The sequence below is a fragment of the Dendropsophus ebraccatus genome, chromosome 8, assembly GCF_027789765.1.
Source record: "Dendropsophus ebraccatus isolate aDenEbr1 chromosome 8, aDenEbr1.pat, whole genome shotgun sequence".
NCBI classification, from domain to species: Eukaryota; Metazoa; Chordata; class Amphibia; order Anura; family Hylidae; genus Dendropsophus; species Dendropsophus ebraccatus.
This window is the reverse complement of record NC_091461.1, coordinates 46,034,841-46,053,767: the sequence shown is the minus strand read 5'-3', so window position 1 is coordinate 46,053,767 and position 18,927 is coordinate 46,034,841. Positions and strand designations below refer to the sequence as shown.

The 18,927-nt window shown below is 41.3% G+C and overlaps 1 protein-coding gene across 5 annotated transcripts in view; it reads right to left on the bottom strand.

Moving 5' to 3' along the window:
* Window positions 1–18,927, bottom strand: part of FAM13C (family with sequence similarity 13 member C) — a 304,323-nt gene that overhangs the window by 207,441 nt on the left and 77,955 nt on the right. For all 5 annotated transcript variants that reach the window (XM_069980308.1, XM_069980304.1, XM_069980307.1 and 2 more), the window contains exon 6: window positions 989–1,089. In XM_069980308.1, coding sequence (XP_069836409.1) covers window positions 989–1,089 — 101 coding nt within the window. The remainder of the gene's footprint in view (window positions 1–988; window positions 1,090–18,927) is intronic.

The following is an 18,927-nucleotide window of genomic DNA, read 5'->3' as shown; positions in this document are numbered from 1 at the left end:
GCTATCGTTGTCGTTTTAATAGAACATGTTTTAAGACAAATATCAGCAGACATTGTGCATGGCAGATGATCGTTGCCTTTTAACATGACCTATTACACCAATTATCGTCCAGAATAGCCAGTAAATGGCCAAGTACGGACAATCATAGTTTGGTGTTATGGGGCCTTGCTGTTTCTGTTATATTAGGAGTTTATCTCCTATGCTAATAAGTCATTTTGGTGCACTGGAGGTGGGACTTTGCCCCCCCCCCCCCCCAGTGCACCAATCCTCCCCAATTTTAATCTGCTGATATACATTAGGAAGGGTGGGCCGGCTATCTAAGCCCTGCAATTTCTGACCCCCTGCATTACACAGAGTAGTGTGCTGTTCCCATTGTGCTAGAAATAGAAAGGGCAGGGATAACAACCTCTACTCCCTCTGCAAAGGCTGCTGGACACGGCGATCATGTTGGACAGCTTCCCCTGCAGACAGCTCTGCAGTTCTGACACTGCTGCTAGCCAACGGAAGTGAAAATCCAAATAAAAAAACGATACATTTTTGCTAATAAAGTTATATTACAAAGTTATATCACTTTTTTACGCAGTGTATTAAAATGTTTTTTTTATCTCCAGAGTACCCTTTAACCAATACTAAAATAAAGAATAATATCACAAGTGAACAACACATACACTGAAACAACAAATACTCTGTAAGGCTGGTTTTTTTCCCTCCGTTTTTGAAAAAAAAAAAAATGGATGAAAAACAGATAGAAAAAAGGACACATTTGTGTGCATCCATTTTAATCCATTTTTTTTATAATGGAAGTCAATGTAAAAACGAATCAAAACGAATGCACACAAATGCATCATTTTTTTTTTCATCTTTTAAAAACAAAAACAAACAAACAAAAAAAAAACGGATAAAAAAAGCAAAAACGCCGCGTGAACCCAGCCAAAGTAAATGACAGTACAGTATATTGATACAAGAAGCGACACACTTTAATACTTACAGGAGTGCAGGTTGTGATGGGCTTTCAAGAGATTTCAGGTTTTCAGCATTGTCTTCAGAAGTTATTATTTTCTGGCTGCTACCTTTATATACTGGCATTTCCTATATCCAATAAAAATTAAAGCTTCTATATCAATAACAACATTCAAATACTCTCAGCCCATAAAGAAGCAGAAAATAAAGAGGCAAAGCACTAGTGTTTCCACCATGACTATGTAATTACAGTTTAGCATACAGAAATAGTCTATACAGTAATGGCATTATCCATAACATTAATCTAAAGGAGAAAAAGTGCAGCAATTTTTTATCAAGTAGCACTTCTCATATGAAAATGACATGTTTCTAATAAAAGCAATATACACATATAGTAGGTGTCAGAGCTTGGTAATACTAGCTAAGACCCCAGAGTATTAGAAGGGCCCATAGCCAACCTTCTCCATACATTTTGATAGGGATCAGTTTTTCTCATAAGGCCCTGAAACTATTCTACCAATTTATTTTTACTTATAGGTGTCTCTATGGGGGATGTCACTGCATACAGGTTCATACAGCTAGTATTGACTTCAGTGGGTAAGGGCAAACTAAATCTCATTATTTAATACTTGCTAAGCACAGATAAACAGAGGACGTTAAAAAAATTGTGTGTGTGTGTGTGTGTGTGTGTGTATCCTCAAGAAACCTTCATCTCTAGTGCACACAGGGGTCAAACTTATGCTAAGCTAAAGCTTTATCTGTCCAGGCATGATAGGAACTGTAGATCTGAAACAACTGAAGGGCCACAAACTTGACACCCCTGCTGTAGTGCATGGACTGTCATGTTAAAGGGGAACTTCGGATAACAAAAACTTGTTTTATATTAAAAGTACATTAAAAGTTAAATATATGTGTCTATGTGTTACCGTATGTGTACAGTTATGCCACACTGGTAGCTGATAGGAATCCAGGAAGTGAAAAAAAATGGCCCCTGTGCAAATCCACATTGTCTCCTGCTCCTTCTGCTATCCCCCCTTAGGAGACAAATCTTACATGCCTCTGTCTCACATTGTGTGTGTTTGCTGAGCACAGGCTGATGATGCAGACAGGGGGCAGGGAGTGATGTCCCAGGAGGCTTGGCTGGATCCCCCAATCCCCTGAGTGTTTCACCATCTCTGACCACCTGTGCAGAAGTGTGCAGTGAAATTAGGGCTGTGTTCACACATGTTGGAGTGTCATTGCAGTACTGCAGCGTATTCACAAAAATGATGGAGTAACACAAGTAAATTATGTTAAATGGCAGAAAGGATCAGAGCCTTATTGTGGGGCTCAACTTCAAAGATAACAGATGCTTGATCCTAATATGTGCTGTGTGGTGTTACAGGTAGAGAATACAGCGTGCTGTGTGGTGTTACAGGTAGAGAATACAGTGTGCTGTGTGGTGTTACAGTTAGAGAATACAGTGTGCTGTGTGGTGTTACAGGTAGAGAATACAGCGTGCTGTGTGGTGTTACAGGTAGAGAATACAGTGTGCTGTGTGGTGTTACAGGTAGAGAATACAGCGTGCTGTGTGGTGTTACAGGTAGAGAATACAGCGTGCTGTGTGGTGTTACAGGTAGAGAATACAGCGTGCTGTGTGGTGTTACAGGTAGAGAATACAGTGTGCTGTGTGGTGTTACAGGTAGAGAATACAGTGTGTTGTGTGGTGTTACAGTTAGAGAATACAGTGTGCTGTGTGGTGTTACAGGTAGAGAATACAGTGTGCTGTGTGGTGTTACAGGTAGAGAATACAGTGTGCTGTGTGGTGTTACAGGTAGAGAATACAGTGTGCTGTGTGGTGTTACAGGTAGAGAATACAGCGTGCTGTGTGGTGTTACAGGTAGAGAATACAGTGTGCTGTGTGGCGTTACAGGTAGAGAATACAGCATGCTGTGTGGTGTTAAAGGTAGAGAATACAGGGTGCTGTGTGGTGTTACAGGTAGAGAATACAGCGCGCTGTGTGGTATTACAGGTAGAGAATACAGCGTGCTGTGTGATGTTACAGGTAGAGAATAGAGCGTGCTGTGTGGTGTTACAGGTAGAGAATACGGCGTGGGGTTACAGGTAGTAATAGCGTGCTGTGTGGGGTTACAGGTAGAGAATACAGTGTGCTGTGTGGTGTTACAGGTAGAGAATACAGCGTGCTGTGTGGTGTTACAGGTAGAGAAAACAGCGTGCTGTGTGGTGTTACAGGTAGAGAATACAGTGTGCTGTGTGGTGTTACAGGTAGAGAATACAGTGTGCTGTGTGGTGTTACAGGTAGAGAATACAGTGTGCTGTGTGGCGTTACAGGTAGAGAATACAGCGTGCTGTGTGGTGTTACAGGTAGAGAATACAGGGTGCTGTGTGGTGTTACAGGTAGAGAATACAGCGCGCTGTGTGATATTACAGGTAGAGAATAGAGCGTGCTGTGTGGTGTTACAGGTAGAGAATACAGCGCGCTGTGTGATGTTACAGGTATAGAATACAGTGTGCTGTGTGGTGTTACAGGTAGAGAATAAAGTGCACTGTGTGGTGTTACAGGTAGAGAATACAGTGTGCTGTGTGGTGTTACAGGTAGAGAATACAGCGTGCTGTGTGGTGTTACAGGTAGAGAATACAGCGTGCTGTGTGGTGTTACAGGTAGAGAATAGAGCGTGCTGTGTGGTGTTACAGGTAGAGAATACAGTGTGCTGTGTGGTGTTACAGGTAGAGAATACAGTGTGCTGTGTGGTGTTACAGGTAGAGAATACAGTGTGCTGTGTGGTGTTACAGGTAGAGAATACAGTGTGCTGTGTGGTGTTACAGGTAGAGAATACAGTGTGCTGTGTGGTGTTACAGGTAGAGAATACAGTGTGCTGTGTGGTGTTACAGGTAGAGAATACAGCAAGCTGTGTGGTGTTACAGGTAGTAACTGTGTGCTGTGTGGGTGGGACCTCAATGAAATCATAAATTACTACAAATAATTCAGTAACACAATGAAACTGCAATGTGTGAACACAGCCTAGATGTTCTGCAGCTGCTTTGGGCAGGGAAAGTGCAGGGTGGAGGACTGTTATGAACAGCTGAGGGAAAGCATTGCATTCTGGAACCTGTAGTACTGTGTACAACTGATAAACCAGGAAGTGCAGAAACACAAAACAGAACAAAACCCCCCAAAACAAATGGATTTTTGGAAGTTTCAAAAATGGAATAGATATGTAAATAATGCTTTATGCCTCTGCAGAAGTTTCATTTAAAAAAAAACAACTTAGATAATAAAGAGAATTATGAACGTCGCTGTTTAAGGACAAGATGATTCAGACGATTACTCCTGCCTAAAGCAGACTACTCTAGTAGACAATGGATGATTTTTTAACATGACAGTCATTGCTCCAAGAATATGCTACCGAGTAGCTTCCAAGTCCCATATTACTGGAGAATTTCTAGTGATGGTCTTGTAATAAGTCAAACAAAAATTGATTGCAGAGGGTTCTTGGAGATGTACTGTAATATGTAAGCTGTGTCATTGCCCTAGCATTGATAACTCACCCCAGTGTATTTTATTCCCCTGCCAGAAATATTCTTGAGAATATTTATGTTACCCTTTGTGACATTATCCTTGTCCCAAGGTGACTACACATCCTAAAGCCCCTATTCCACGGGGCGACTATGAGGAGCAAACGAGCGCTATTAGCGCTCAGTTGCTCCTCGTTCCCTGCTCACTGCCGCTGCTATTCCACGCGGCAGCAGTGAGCGGGTAAATGTGGGAGGGGCCGTGGGGAGGTGCAGGGGGCTGCCCGGGTGATCGCTAGATTGTCCGGGCAGCCTATAGAGGATAGCGGCGGTCTGCTACTGCCACTCCTATTCCACGGAGCGAAGGCAGCAGATCGCTGCTGTATCAGTCGCTTATTTTTCAACATGTTGAAAAACAAACGACTGCAACGATCAGCCGACATGAACGATGTCGGCTGATCATTGCCTTCTATTCCACGGGACAATTATCGGCCACAACGGTCGTTATCTGCCGAACACGGCTGATAATCGTTCTGTGGAATAGGGCCTTTAGACTCTGTTTTGTTTTTGTTTTTTTGCAAAATGCTAATTTTGTTTGTCTTTGGTTTACAAATATTATTGATTTAGTTTGGAGGAACAATGATGTGTCTAATTAAACTCAGCAATTATTGTAAACATTTTGGGTTCCTCACTCCATGTCCCTTATAATCCAGATGACACAGGAGTGTTACTTAACAAACATTAGGTCTGAGTTTGCAGATTTAAAGCACTCACATGTACACAACCAAGATAGCATTGCAGCCCAAGATAGATGTGTGGATATCTCTGGCTGATGACTCACAGTAACAGGATGATAGTGTATGTCTGTTTATTTCAGTTGGGGATGGCAGGCTGCCCATGTAGTCTATGTTAATAGTTCTAAAATGACTGTATATCTTAACCACCTGCAATCTAGGAAATGTGCATACATCCTGCAAGGCCCAGGGTTCTGAGTCAGGAGTTTTGTAATCTGCATATACTGGTAACTATGTTTATAGTGGTATAACAAGTGGATGTTAGAGCCCACTTGGCCTCCGTTAACCTCTCTGCTTATATTTTATTTCACGCATACAGGTTAACTCTTCTCCTTACTCATTTCTCTCACTTTTGTAGATGTTTTAACAAGAGACCCTCAGATGTTGGGCCTCACAGCAGTTATGTACAATCAGCTTTGAATTATTTTCAGCTTTAGGCTATGTTCATTCAATGTTTTTCCTTGTCCGTTTATAATTTTTGAAATGACGTCCGTCATTTTGAGGATTGGACTTCCATCAGTGCAATAACAGCTGCTGGCACATTTTTCTGATTTGGATTACTAATTGGCCCTTGGGTATGTTAAGGAACTGCATAGATGTTTGTTGAATTTCTGATATTTTGTTTTGCAAGAATTGAAGTTTTTTTTTTAAATAGTCTTATCTATGCAAGGTTTCTATGTATTGCCTGGACTACAAATAACTCTACAGGGTTTGCATAAAAATATGCACCTTTTCCATGGTGTATGACCCGCTTGCCTGATGGGTGGACAAAGGGGTACAGCAAGACAGGGATAAAATGTGGCCTCCTCCTGTGCCTGATTTACCATGATTTACACCTGCTTGCAGGTGTGAACTATTGCAGAAATCTATGCGCAGGTCCTACCAGTTTGCACCTCCTATTAAATCCGGTGGGGTGAATAGGGGAGAGGCCTAATTTAAGACTGGCATATGGGTGCTAATGGGTAAAATCACTCAGTGGGTAAGCAAGAAGTAGGGTACAGATAGGGTAAATGGCTACAGGATGAAACCACACATTGCAGTTTGAAAGGGTACGTTGGCACTACAGAATCCACACAGAGAACTTACAGATCGCCCCCGCGTGCTCCGGTTTGAATCTCCGCCTGTCCCACAGACTCCATTCTATGCTCAGGTGGACATTTCAATTCTTTTGGCAGATGGCAGAATCTGCCTCAGCATAGAATGGGGTCTATGGGGTGGGCGGAGATTTAAGTGGGAAAACGTGAGGGCGAGCAGCGGAATCCGCAGGATTCTGTAGTGAGAATGCACCCTCACTGCATGGAACTGGGTTTTGTACAAAAATAAAAGAGGTTATCTATTGAGAAATCTAAAAGACTTTTTAAAGAAAGTAAGTGACTTTTTCTTTAAAAATTTTAAAATGTATATTCTTTTATTTCTTTGAAAGTTTCCCCAAGTGAAAATATAAAAAAATAATTGGCATATTTCCCAGTGATTACCACTAGAGGGAGCTTAACTAGTGAATTGTAGCAACTTGACATGACCAAACTTTTCTAAAATGTGGGTGCGCTGGTTTGCTGAACGTCAGCAAGAAGTTTACTAGTCTTACTAGTTCAGTCCAAACCTTGAACATCATCATTAGCCCTAAAACTCATGTATAATGTTGAGGAGGAGCAACAAATTTTGCACCTGGAACATGAAGAAACAATAGCTTTTTAAAAATCTGCAAACAATTATCCCACAAGTGACAGGAAACTATTCAACACTTAGTGTTATACAACTAAAAACTGTCACATTTAATGTGCAGTGAAACAGATTTTGCACGTACAGAACAGATGCAGAAGAGTCTCTGCATTGCTGATTTGAAGCGAATGTACCACCAGATACAGTACATCAGCTACGGTGCCGGGATCATGGTGCGGTGGTCCTTTTTTCAAAATGCTGCCGGTTCCGCACTCGTTGACATTCTTTTCCCCATGCACCAGCCCAGGCCTCTGTTGACTGGAGGTGGGTCCAGCGCCCCCTAGTGTGATGATATCCCTGCCCCACTGTGCTGCGCCTTCATTAAAATCTAGAGATCTTAACACCTGCAACGGGTGCTAAAACTAGATACATAGGCTTTTATAGTCTGACATCACCTCTATACTGCCTCCTGATTGGCTGGGAGAGCTGTTTACAAGGCATAATGTGCTACACAGAGTTTATGTGATCTTTCCTCCTTTCTGTCATATGGCTGGTTATTTTAGGAGGTTTGCCGAAAAGAACGCCTGGAAAGCTCCTGGGGTTGTAGGCACCCATGCCAAGTCGCTATGCCTGCCAAAAGTATGTGCCCTTCTGCTTATAGAAGTTTCTGCTAATGTGATGATGGTCTACAGCAGCTTCCAGGATACACAGTAATGCCATTGGCTCCCTCTCCTATTTATCCTTGCAAAGCGCGCAGCTGCTATAGGAGACAGGGTCTGCAACTGTCCAATCTCTTATGCACAGTGTGCTATATAGCACCCATACCTTTTAGCAGTGACATACTACACAGATGCAATATTTTTTGATGGCAGCCTTCTATGCTGCATATATTCATTAATAAATAAATAAATTGCAAAAAAAAAAGACTAGTAAAATCTAGGTTTTATTAAAACAAAAAAATAGGTGACACATTTCCTTAAATAAATACACAGGAATATTTGTTTTAATTGGAATTTTCCTGTAAGGTTTTGCCATTACTTCACATCGACAATTTATAACTTTACAAATCTTTCCACTCTTTTCACCTACTATTTCCTATATTGCTCCTGCACTGTGTGACTTTATTCCAAGAACTTGATCTTTTGTTCTAACCTCTTTATCTGACATTCACATGCGTTATGAAGAGTTATCATAGATTCTTACTGTTAGCTGTACGTATTTGCAACCTTAGAAAATCCCTTACAGCTATGGACCATTTCAGGTTTTTTTGCAGCCACTATATTTCAGGCTAAGTAAAACTTCCTACAAACTACCAAGAACTTCTAAAAACTTTGCCCAGCGGATGTATTGTCTTTAAGGCACTGACAAACTTTAAAAGATCCCTACACTTGTGAATAGAATAAGGTCCTGTTCAACCTACACAAACCTTTTTTTGGTTGTCAGTGTAGTTTGTGTATTTACTATTTGTACCATAATTAAAGTTAATGTATAACCCCCAAAATCCTGATTTAGCAGCTAGAGATCAGCAAAGCTATTTGGCAAAAATTCGATTTATTGACAAAATTTGCACCTGTCGGCGTTCCCCTTGTTGTCATCTTTTGCACCAGCAAAATAAAAGAAATTATTATGGAAATTATTACACACATACAATATTCAGAGATAGGGATGGTCCGAACCGAGTTCGGTTTGGGTTCGTACGAACCCGAACCCCCAGTAATGATTCCCGCTGTCTGCCCGCTCCGTGGAGCAGGCTGATCCAGCGGGAGGACCACCTGGAAAACTGGGATACAGCCATAGCCATAGGCTGTATCCCGGTTTTCCAGGCTTTCCTCCCGCTGTATCCGCCGGCTCCACGGAGCGGGGGATCTGCTTTATCGACCCTCGATAAAGCTAATACGCGAAACGCGCGTGGGTGAGTGGTATGGTGGTCATTGCACTAAGGACAACTTCTATGGGTAGTATTTATGGTTAAGGACATTGGTTTTGTATTTGTATTTGTTTTGCATATCACTTCATATAACATTACTTAGCTATATGCCCAATGCCCAGTGCTCTGCCTATGTAGATTAATAACACTATTTACTTTATACATTTTTGTATTGTGGATATTTATTGTGTTTGTATATCTACTACCACCAACTTCTGGGGATCTGTTCATGTATCAGCTCCTATACTGTTTTTAAAGTATTTTGTATATGATTTTTCTACATATATGTGAATAAAAGATAAGTTATATATTTTCCTACATTTGGTCCTGCATTTGTTTTTTGGTGGTATCATTCCACCTTGTTTTTGGTTTGGCCCTCTGTATATATGAGACATGTTGTTTTGCCCTTCTCTATATATATGCCATGTTGTTTCCCTGTATATTGTATTATACATTATACATACAGGGAAACAACATGGTTCTCATATATAATAGTCATGTTGTTGCCCCTCTGTATATATAAGACATGTTGTTTTGCCCTTCTCTATATATAAGCCATGTTGTTTCCCTGTATCTTGCATTATACAGTATACATACAGGGAAACAACATGGTTCTCATACATAATAGTCATGTTGTTGCCCCTCTGTATATATGAGACATGTTGCTTTGCCCTTCTCTATATATAAGCCGTGTTATTTCCCTGTATACTGTATAATACAGTATACACAGACACCCTGTATTATACAGTATACAGGGAGACAACATGGTGTACATGTAGGGGGACAGCAACATGTCTCATATATAGAGAGGGGCACAAATATATATTAATTAGCCTTTTACCCATCACCTGTATACCTGTGTACTGGCTAGAGGCGGGGTTGCAAAGATGGGGGGGTTTTGATGGCGGCGGCCGCGGGGGAGGGGGACAATTTGCACCTCTGCCCAGGGGCCCATAATGCTGTTAAGACGGCCCTGGTTGCAGCATCTATGCCACAATTGGTATAGACGGTGGGATCTGACTAGTGAAAACCTGTAGACTTCATTTCCAAGATGTGCAGAATTTATTAGGATTCCTGCACTTCTTGAGCTCCAGTCTTGATAAATCTGCCAAATAAATCTGCCGAAGAGGCCGCTCTCTGAAGGACTTATTGTCCCCCAGCATGTATACTACGGAAGACTACACTAAAAGTAATAAGATCACAGGTAACTTCAAATGCGGTGTGAACAGATGCCAAACATGTAAATTTTTGGAAACAAAGAAAATCTTCACTGATAGTTCTAATAATGCAAATTATAGGGTACAAGATTTCATCAATTGCAACAGCCATCATCTTGTCTACATCATTGAATGCACTCTATGCGATCTGAAATATGTGGGCTGTACCACCAGACCTTTGAAAAAACGCATAGGAGAACATTTACAAACATTAGGGCAGGATCGGGATTCAATACCTCTGGTGCTTCCAAACACTTTTTACAAATACATAGCGGAGACACTTCCAGTTTCACATGTTATGGTATAAAGAAAGTTTCTAATCCCAAGAGAGGAGGTGACTGGAAAAAGAAACTCCTACACAAAGAAGCTGAATACATATTCCGTCTGAATACTAGAATGCCACATGGAATGAACTACAAGAATGACTTGCTTTATTTTTACATCTAACTGTATTCAGACCTTGCTTCTAGGTAACATGATCAGTCATATGACTTGCTACGTAATAACGTGTAGATTAGGATCTTTATTCGCCACATGAGTACGCCATGACGGCACTCTTGATTGGTTGTTTTATCCTTTATAAGAAATGCTACTCTGTCCATTTTTATAACCATGATTAAGCGCCATGGCGCGAAACGCATTGGTTTTAGAGCACCATTTTAAAAGAATCAATTAAAAGTTATGTTTTATTAACCTATCTTTTCTACACGCCTTGGAGTGCTGGACTGTACACCTTTTTCTTGTTTCCACTGGTGTGGAAACAGCTTATTACACTCTTCTCTTTTTCAGCAACATGTCTCATATATAGAGAGGGGCACAAATATATATTAATTAGCCTTTTACCCATCACCTGTATACCTGTGTACTGGCTAGAGGCGGGGTTGCAAAGATGGGGGGGTTTTGATGGCGGCGGCCGCGGGGGAGGGGGACAATTTGCACCTCTGCCCAGGGGCCCATAATGCTGTTAAGACGGCCCTGGTTGCAGCATCTATGCCACAATTGGTATAGACGGTGGGATCTGACTAGTGAAAACCTGTAGACTTCATTTCCAAGATGTGCAGAATTTATTAGGATTCCTGCACTTCTTGAGCTCCAGTCTTGATAAATCTGCCAAATTAAGTTCTATGTATGAGACCAGCCTATAGAGCACTCAGTCATGTTAGACCATATCTTCAGTTCATCCCACAATCTAGTAGCAGAATGTCATACACGCAATCTGGGCCGATGTCTTAGCTATCAGATGTGTCACCCTACTATTTTTTACCAAGTAGAATATCCACTATTTTTGTCTTCTGGGATCTGTTTTTATATTCAGTTAAAATTCTAAAAATAATTAAGAAAGGATTCTTCCACCACCGGTATCAATTGACTTACTTCAATTATGATTTCCAAAGCTCCCAGCTTGGAAGTGGTGAGATTTCTTAACTACCTTTTGTTTGAATAGTAATTACAATATCAATTAAGAAAGTTCATTAGAATGAATTACCATGTGATTTCTATGTGAAAATGAGATGACTAAATTCACAAAATTCATTAAATAAAATGTGTCAAAGTTATTAACAGTTGAGCAGTATAAATTAAGTCTTTGGGATATTGAACCCAGAACAGCTACTTTCAAATTCTATTACTTCTAGGAGGTGATGTGAACACTTTGTATTAGATAGACATTGTACCTTACAAGAGGGCAGCCAGTAATAACTCAATCAGAACTCACCCCGTTTTTATGCTTACCATACAAGTCATCTGACCCAACAAATTTTTAGGTGATTGTCGAAAAATCTAATTTCACGGTGACTAGTGTTGAGTGCTTGGGTGAATGGGGCCATACACCTTCAATAACTGACAGACAAACAATTGTCAGTTATATCTCTCGTCGCAGTCACCTTTTGCATTGTTTGGTTTTAATTTTTGTATATTTCATCCCTTGAAGGGATGTGTAAATGAAATATGCAAAAATTAGAACACAAAAATGCAATATATTACTGCCAGGCACATTAGAACTCCGTTGGTATGCCGTCAATTGTGTCTTGCAGTAAAGCATGGCCGGAAAGGGACAAAATATACAAATATTAGCACAAAAAAATGCAAGGTCACTTGAAGGTCAACTAGGCACCTAGTTAAATGCTCAAGTCTCCTATTGATTTCAATGGGGTTCCGTACTCGAGTCAAGCACTCAAGCATTTTAGTCCTTTTTCAATAATAATGGAGACCTCTGTAAAATCTGTTGTTTAGTTCCATTGTGCCTGATCGTGGTTCACAGTGCAGATAACCCACTAACAGAGTGGTGTGGAAACAATACTGAGAGTAGTGAGGGATCGGATCAGCTCACCTGGAAATGGCGGACAGTTGATTCCCTGTATGCTGTAGGGGGATGGGTGGGTGCACGGATCCCTGACGCGGCAGGGCGTGTAGAAAAGATAGGTTAATAAAACATAACTTTTAATTGATGCTTTTAAAATGGTGCTCTAAAACCAACGTGTTTCGCGCCATGGCGCTTAATCATGGTTATAAAAATGGACAGAGTAGCATTTCTTATAAAGGATAAAACAACCAATCAAGAGTGCCGTCATGGCGTACTCATGTGGCGAATAAAGATCCTAATCTACACGTCATTACGTAGCAAGTCATATGACTGATCATGTTACCTAGAAGCAAGGTCTTAATATAGTTAGATGTAAAAATAAAGCAAGTCATTTTTGTAGTTCATTCATGTGGCATTCTAGTATTCAGACGGAATATGTATTCAGCTTCTTTGTGTAGGAGTTTCTTTTTCCAGTCACCTCCTCTCTTGGGATTAGAAACTTTCTTTATACCATAACATGTGAAACTGGAAGTGTCTCTGCTATGTATTTGTAAAAAGTGTTTGGAAGCACCAGAGGTATTGAATCCCGATCCTGCCCTAATGTTTTGTAAATGTTCTCCTATGCGTTTTTTCAAAGGTCTGGTGGTACAGCCCACATATTTCAGATCGCATAGAGTGCATTCAATGATGTAGACAAGATGATGGCTGTTGCAATTGATGAAATCTTGTACCCTATAATTTGCATTATTAGAACTATCAGTGAAGATTTTCTTTGTTTCCAAAAATTTACATGTTTGGTATCTGTTCACACCGCATTTGAAGTTACCTGTGATCTTATTACTTTTAGTGTAGTCTTCCGTAGTATACATGCTGGGGGACAATAAGTCCTTCAGAGAGCGGCCTCTTCGGGCTACACATCGGTGTCCTCCTTCCAGAATTGTTGCCAAGATATCATCCTGTCTTAATAGAGGTAAGTTTTTGTTCAAAATTTCAACAATTTTCTCGTATTCCGCACTGAATTGTGTTGAAAAAGTTATGGGTCTATCAGTAGTGGTGGTGGTACGAGTGTAAATTCTTGAACTTTTATTGGATAGCAAATCCCTTCTATTTCTGTTTTTAACTATATTTTTTGCTCTTTTTATAGTTCCTTGTTTGTAGCCTCTTTGTTTCAAACGTTCACTGGCTTGTTCACATTGTACATTGAAATCCCTTTCTTCAGAGCACGCACGTTTAATTCTAGTGAGTTCCCCCACTGGGATGGATTTTAAAGTGTGTGCTGGGTGGTTACTTGTTGCATACAGTAGTGTTTCCGGCAGTGCTTTTTCTATATAGGGATGTCTGTACTGGATTTCCAGCAATCGGTGCTTTTAGGAGTATGTCTAAGAAGGGCATTTCTGTAAGTTGTAAATTGACTGTGAAACGGAGGTTGTTGGGATTGTTATTAATGTATTCCATAAAGGATTTCATTATCTGTTCTCCTCCCGTCCACACCATCAAAATATCATCAATAAAGCGTCCGTACCATTTTATGTGTTGGCAAAAAATGTTTTGGGAGGAAAAAATATACGTCTCTTCCAACCAGGCAACATATAGACCAGCAAGAGTAGGTGAGAATTTTGCTCCCATTGGGGCTCCCTGTGTTTGTAGGAAATATTCCCCATTAAAGGAAAAGAAGTTGTGTTTCAACAAAAATCTGTAACTTCTATTATATACTCACGTAACTCGTGGCTGTAGTTGCTGTATTTGTAAAGATGGTGGGCAAGTGCAGTCAGAGCTTGGTCGTGTGGGATAGAAGGATATAAAGATATGACATCACAGCTAAGCCACATGTTCTCTTTATTCCACACAAAATTTTCGAATGCTCTAAGTACTGTACCGCTGTCCTGTAAATATCCAGGTACTCTTTTTACCAGATTTTGCAAAATTGTTGAAATTTTGAACAAAAACTTACCTCTATTAAGACAGGATGATATCTTGGCAACAATTCTGGAAGGAGGACACCGATGTGTAGCCCGAAGAGGCCGCTCTCTGAAGGACTTATTGTCCCCCAGCATGTATACTACGGAAGACTACACTAAAAGTAATAAGATCACAGGTAACTTCAAATGCGGTGTGAACAGATGCCAAACATTTAAATTTTTGGAAACAAAGAAAATCTTCACTGATAGTTCTAATAATGCAAATTATAGGGTACAAGATTTCATCAATTGCAACAGCCATCATCTTGTCTACATCATTGAATGCACTCTATGCGATCTGAAATATGTGGGCTGTACCACCAGACCTTTGAAAAAACGCATAGGAGAACATTTACAAAACATTAGGGCAGGATCGGGATTCAATACCTCTGGTGCTTCCAAACACTTTTTACAAATACATAGCGGAGACACTTCCAGTTTCACATGTTATGGTATAAAGAAAGTTTCTAATCCCAAGAGAGGAGGTGACTGGAAAAAGAAACTCCTACACAAAGAAGCTGAATACATATTCCGTCTGAATACTAGAATGCCACATGGAATGAACTACAAGAATGACTTGCTTTATTTTTACATCTAACTGTATTCAGACCTTGCTTCTAGGTAACATGATCAGTCATATGACTTGCTACGTAATAACGTGTAGATTAGGATCTTTATTCGCCACATGAGTACGCCATGACGGCACTCTTGATTGGTTGTTTTATCCTTTATAAGAAATGCTACTCTGTCCATTTTTATAACCATGATTAAGCGCCATGGCGCGAAACGCATTGGTTTTAGAGCACCATTTTAAAAGAATCAATTAAAAGTTATGTTTTATTAACCTATCTTTTCTACACGCCTTGGAGTGCTGGACCGTACACCTTTTTCTTGTTTCCACTGGTGTGGAAACAGCTTATTACACTCTTCTCTTTTTCAATAAACATATGCTTTGTTGAGCCCGGATAAGAAGTGCTCACAGCTATCATATGTGTATGTTTAGCTTTGAATTTATTATTAATTTTTTTTTCTAAAAAAAATCTGATGAAAAGGAGACACCGTGACTGCAGACAAGGGTGGACATACATATAGGCAGGCCATACAGCTGCTATTGGGGTCCCAACAGGGAAAGGGCCAGATAAGGTTTGCCTCAGTCAGTTTGATATCAAGTATGGAGAATTCACAGGAAGGGGTGCACATAAATATAAAACCTAACTTTTATTAAATACGTATAAAAATTATACCCCGTAAACGGACCAATACACAAAACATAAAGTTCCAGTCACTGTCATAAATGATATCAACCTAAGACCATTAGTTATTGTCTATTGTACTCAGATTCGTTTTGGTCATAGGTTAGAGACAACATCAGGGTAGAAGGATACACTCGGGGCAGGGACCTCTCAACCCTATTGCGCCCTAACCGAGTGGTATGTGTATAATACCCCTTCTCGCACAGGGGGGAGCGGGGCACTCGCCCTAAGAAGGGCGACCCCTACCCTGATCTACCCCTTGGAAAATCAAAACCCTGTTATGCCCTAAAGCAGTAACGCTGGTCCATTACCCTCCGACGCGTTTCCTCCAGATTGCCGGATTTCTCAAGGAGGTAAGGTACAATACAGGGAGTGGTTAAAGCTGGGCTTAACTGTTAAAACAAAGACAAAGACAAAAAATAAGCACATTCTATTCATAAGGAACAGACATGCAATGTCATGTCTAGACGGGATACACTCACCGGCTGCTGCAGTGGCAGGAATAAGCCGTGATACACTCGGTGCAGTTACGCACGCTGAGTGTGTGTCTGGGAGCAGTGGCTGCAGACATCTGCAGTCCTGGTCCGGGGGATGTTATCCTCCATTGCCGCGCTTCCGCCCACCCGCAACGTCACTTCCGGTCATGTGACATGTTGCGCCGGTCAGCTGAGCGTAGCGGCATTGCCCTGGTTATGCTGCAAATAATGTAGCAGCGTTCCCGGGCCCTTGTAAATGAGTTAGATAAGGAGGATTAGCATTGTGGTTCACATACTGTATCAGAGCCCAATCACTATTTAACATAGATAGAAGAGAAAGAACATAGAGGTGTCAAATCCATAACAACCCTAGTAAATATTTGGTGCTGGAGGTGTTCAGAAGGATTTAATGACTATTTACATCGATTACTAAAGAGCAAAACTATTACTATATACAATATTTACATACAAGTGAGACGACAGCACTGGATCTAATAGCTACATCCATCCCCAAACTAGTTGTTATAAACAAGCACAGGCTTATATGCTTATTCATTTGTAGGGAGTGCAGTAGGGCAGAGGGGAGGGGGGGGGGGGCAACTCACAAAAAGCATGCAAAGTTCAATTGTTCATTGAGCCCCGTGGGAGCTGTGGTCTTCATCCTGTAGATCCACTCACTCTCCTTTTTCAGTATCAGCTTGTCCCAATTCCCACCTCTCATAGGGGGCCGCACCAATTCCAAGCCTACAAAGGACAGCCCTGTGACCCTGCCCATATGTGATGAATTTATATGGCGGGCTATGGGTTTATCTGCCCTATTTATCACATCCCTCAGGTGTTCCCCTATTCTTCTCCGAAATTCTCTTATCATTTTGCCAATGTATTCCATACCGCACTCACATGTAGATTTATAGATTACCCCGCGGGACCGGCAGTTAATGAAATTTCTAATTTCATACTGCTGCCCCGTTACATTGCTCTTAAACAGACGTGTGCGTTCCATATGTTGGCATGCTATACACCCACGGCACCTGTAGCATTCTGGTGTTTGACGGGTTAGCCATGTTTCTCCTGTGGTTGGGGGTATGAAATGGCTTTTCACAAGACGGTCCCTGAGGCTCCGTCCCCTCCTATAGGTTACTAGGGGAGTTGTCCCTATTCTGTCCCTGAGATCTGGGTCAAGTCTAGATATTCCCCAGTGCTTTTGTAATATCTGTCTCACCTGTGTGGCTCCCGAGTCATATGTGCCTATAATACGGGTTACTTTATCACTTGTTGGTCTAGGTCGCGGCGTAAGCAGTTCAGCTCTGTCTCTGCTCTTTGCTTCCCTGTATGCAGGTCTCAGCACCCTATCGGGGTACCCACGAGCCCGAAATCGTCTCCTAAGGTCATCAGACTGTAATTTAAACTCATGATCTGTTGAGCAGTTGCGCCTCATGCGCAGAAATTGGCTTTTAGGTATACCTGCCATGAGTGGTCTTGGGTGGCTACTCTGCCATGCCAGTAAAGAATTAGTCGCTGTGGGCTTTCGATGTACAGTGGTACTAATATTGCTCATTGCATCGCGCCTAATTAGTACATCCAAAAATGCCAGTTGTTCCCTATGAATGTCATAGGTGAACCTTAGGCCTATCTGATTGGTGTTCAGGGCCTGTACAAAGTTCACGAAGCTTGCCTCCGGCCCGTTCCAGATGATGAAGACATCATCTATGAAACGGGCCCAGAGGCCAATGCACTCTGGGAAATGGGCATTTTCCTCGTTAAAAACCATCTTTTCCTCCCACCAGCCCAGAAAGAGATTTGCCACCAAGGGGGCACAAGGGCACCCCATGGCAACTCCCCTGAGCTGGTGGAAGAGATGGCGACCAAACAAAAAGATGTTCCTGGTCAGAATGAACCTCAACAGCTCAGAAATGAATCTGTTATGAGGCCCATACTGGCAACCCCTGCTCATTAAGAAGTATTCTACTCCTCTGATGCCCAGTTCATGATCTATCGAGGTGTACAACGCCTCTACATCAATGGAGGCTAGCATGGACTCACCATCCAAGTGTGGAGAACCTGAGAAGACTCCATTCTCTTGAAAACTGTCTTGAAAAGTCATGAGAAGGAGAAAACATTGTGAGGCCCTGCATGCGTCACCTGTCATCAAGATCCGGGAAGGGGGTGATTTTTGATCTGTTATGACTCTCCTCTAATGTACACCCTGCTGGTAGATAATAGCCATATTTGACACAGAAGAGCGTCATAGGTGGATGAGGTGATTGGTTTACCTCTGCAGCCCCTTGACAAAAAATTAGAACTCAAAATGATGTCTTTTTCGAAAGATCATATTTCAGCACAGATTTATATTTAAAATACATTGGCTTACATTGTGTTGGTAGAAGTCTGTACAAGTTGGAGGATAAACCGGGCACATGAGACACGGTACTTACAATAATGAAAATCACAGGAAAGATATACAGAAATATCCTAGATCCTTAGATGTAAACAGAGAGGATGCTTATTCAGTGAAGCTGTGTTCATTTTATATATCTCTCAAAATTCTATGTTTTAAGCAACTCTGTACCCACAATCAGCCCCTTAAAACCACTTGTACCGTCGAATAGCTGCTTTTAATCCAAGATCTGTCCTGGGGTCCGTTCGGCAGGTGGTGCAGTTATTGTCCTAAAAAAATAATTTTAAATTTGCAGCCCTTTGTCAAATTGGCGTGGCCTAGAGTGTCTGTGCACTAGGCTTGCAACATTTATCCATCCTTCTTCACCATTAGGAATGCCGCTGGGCAGGATTTCTCCTATTCATCATTTGTCTGAACACTGCACATGGGCCTTAACGATCCAGCACATGTGCAATGCTCAGACAAGTGAT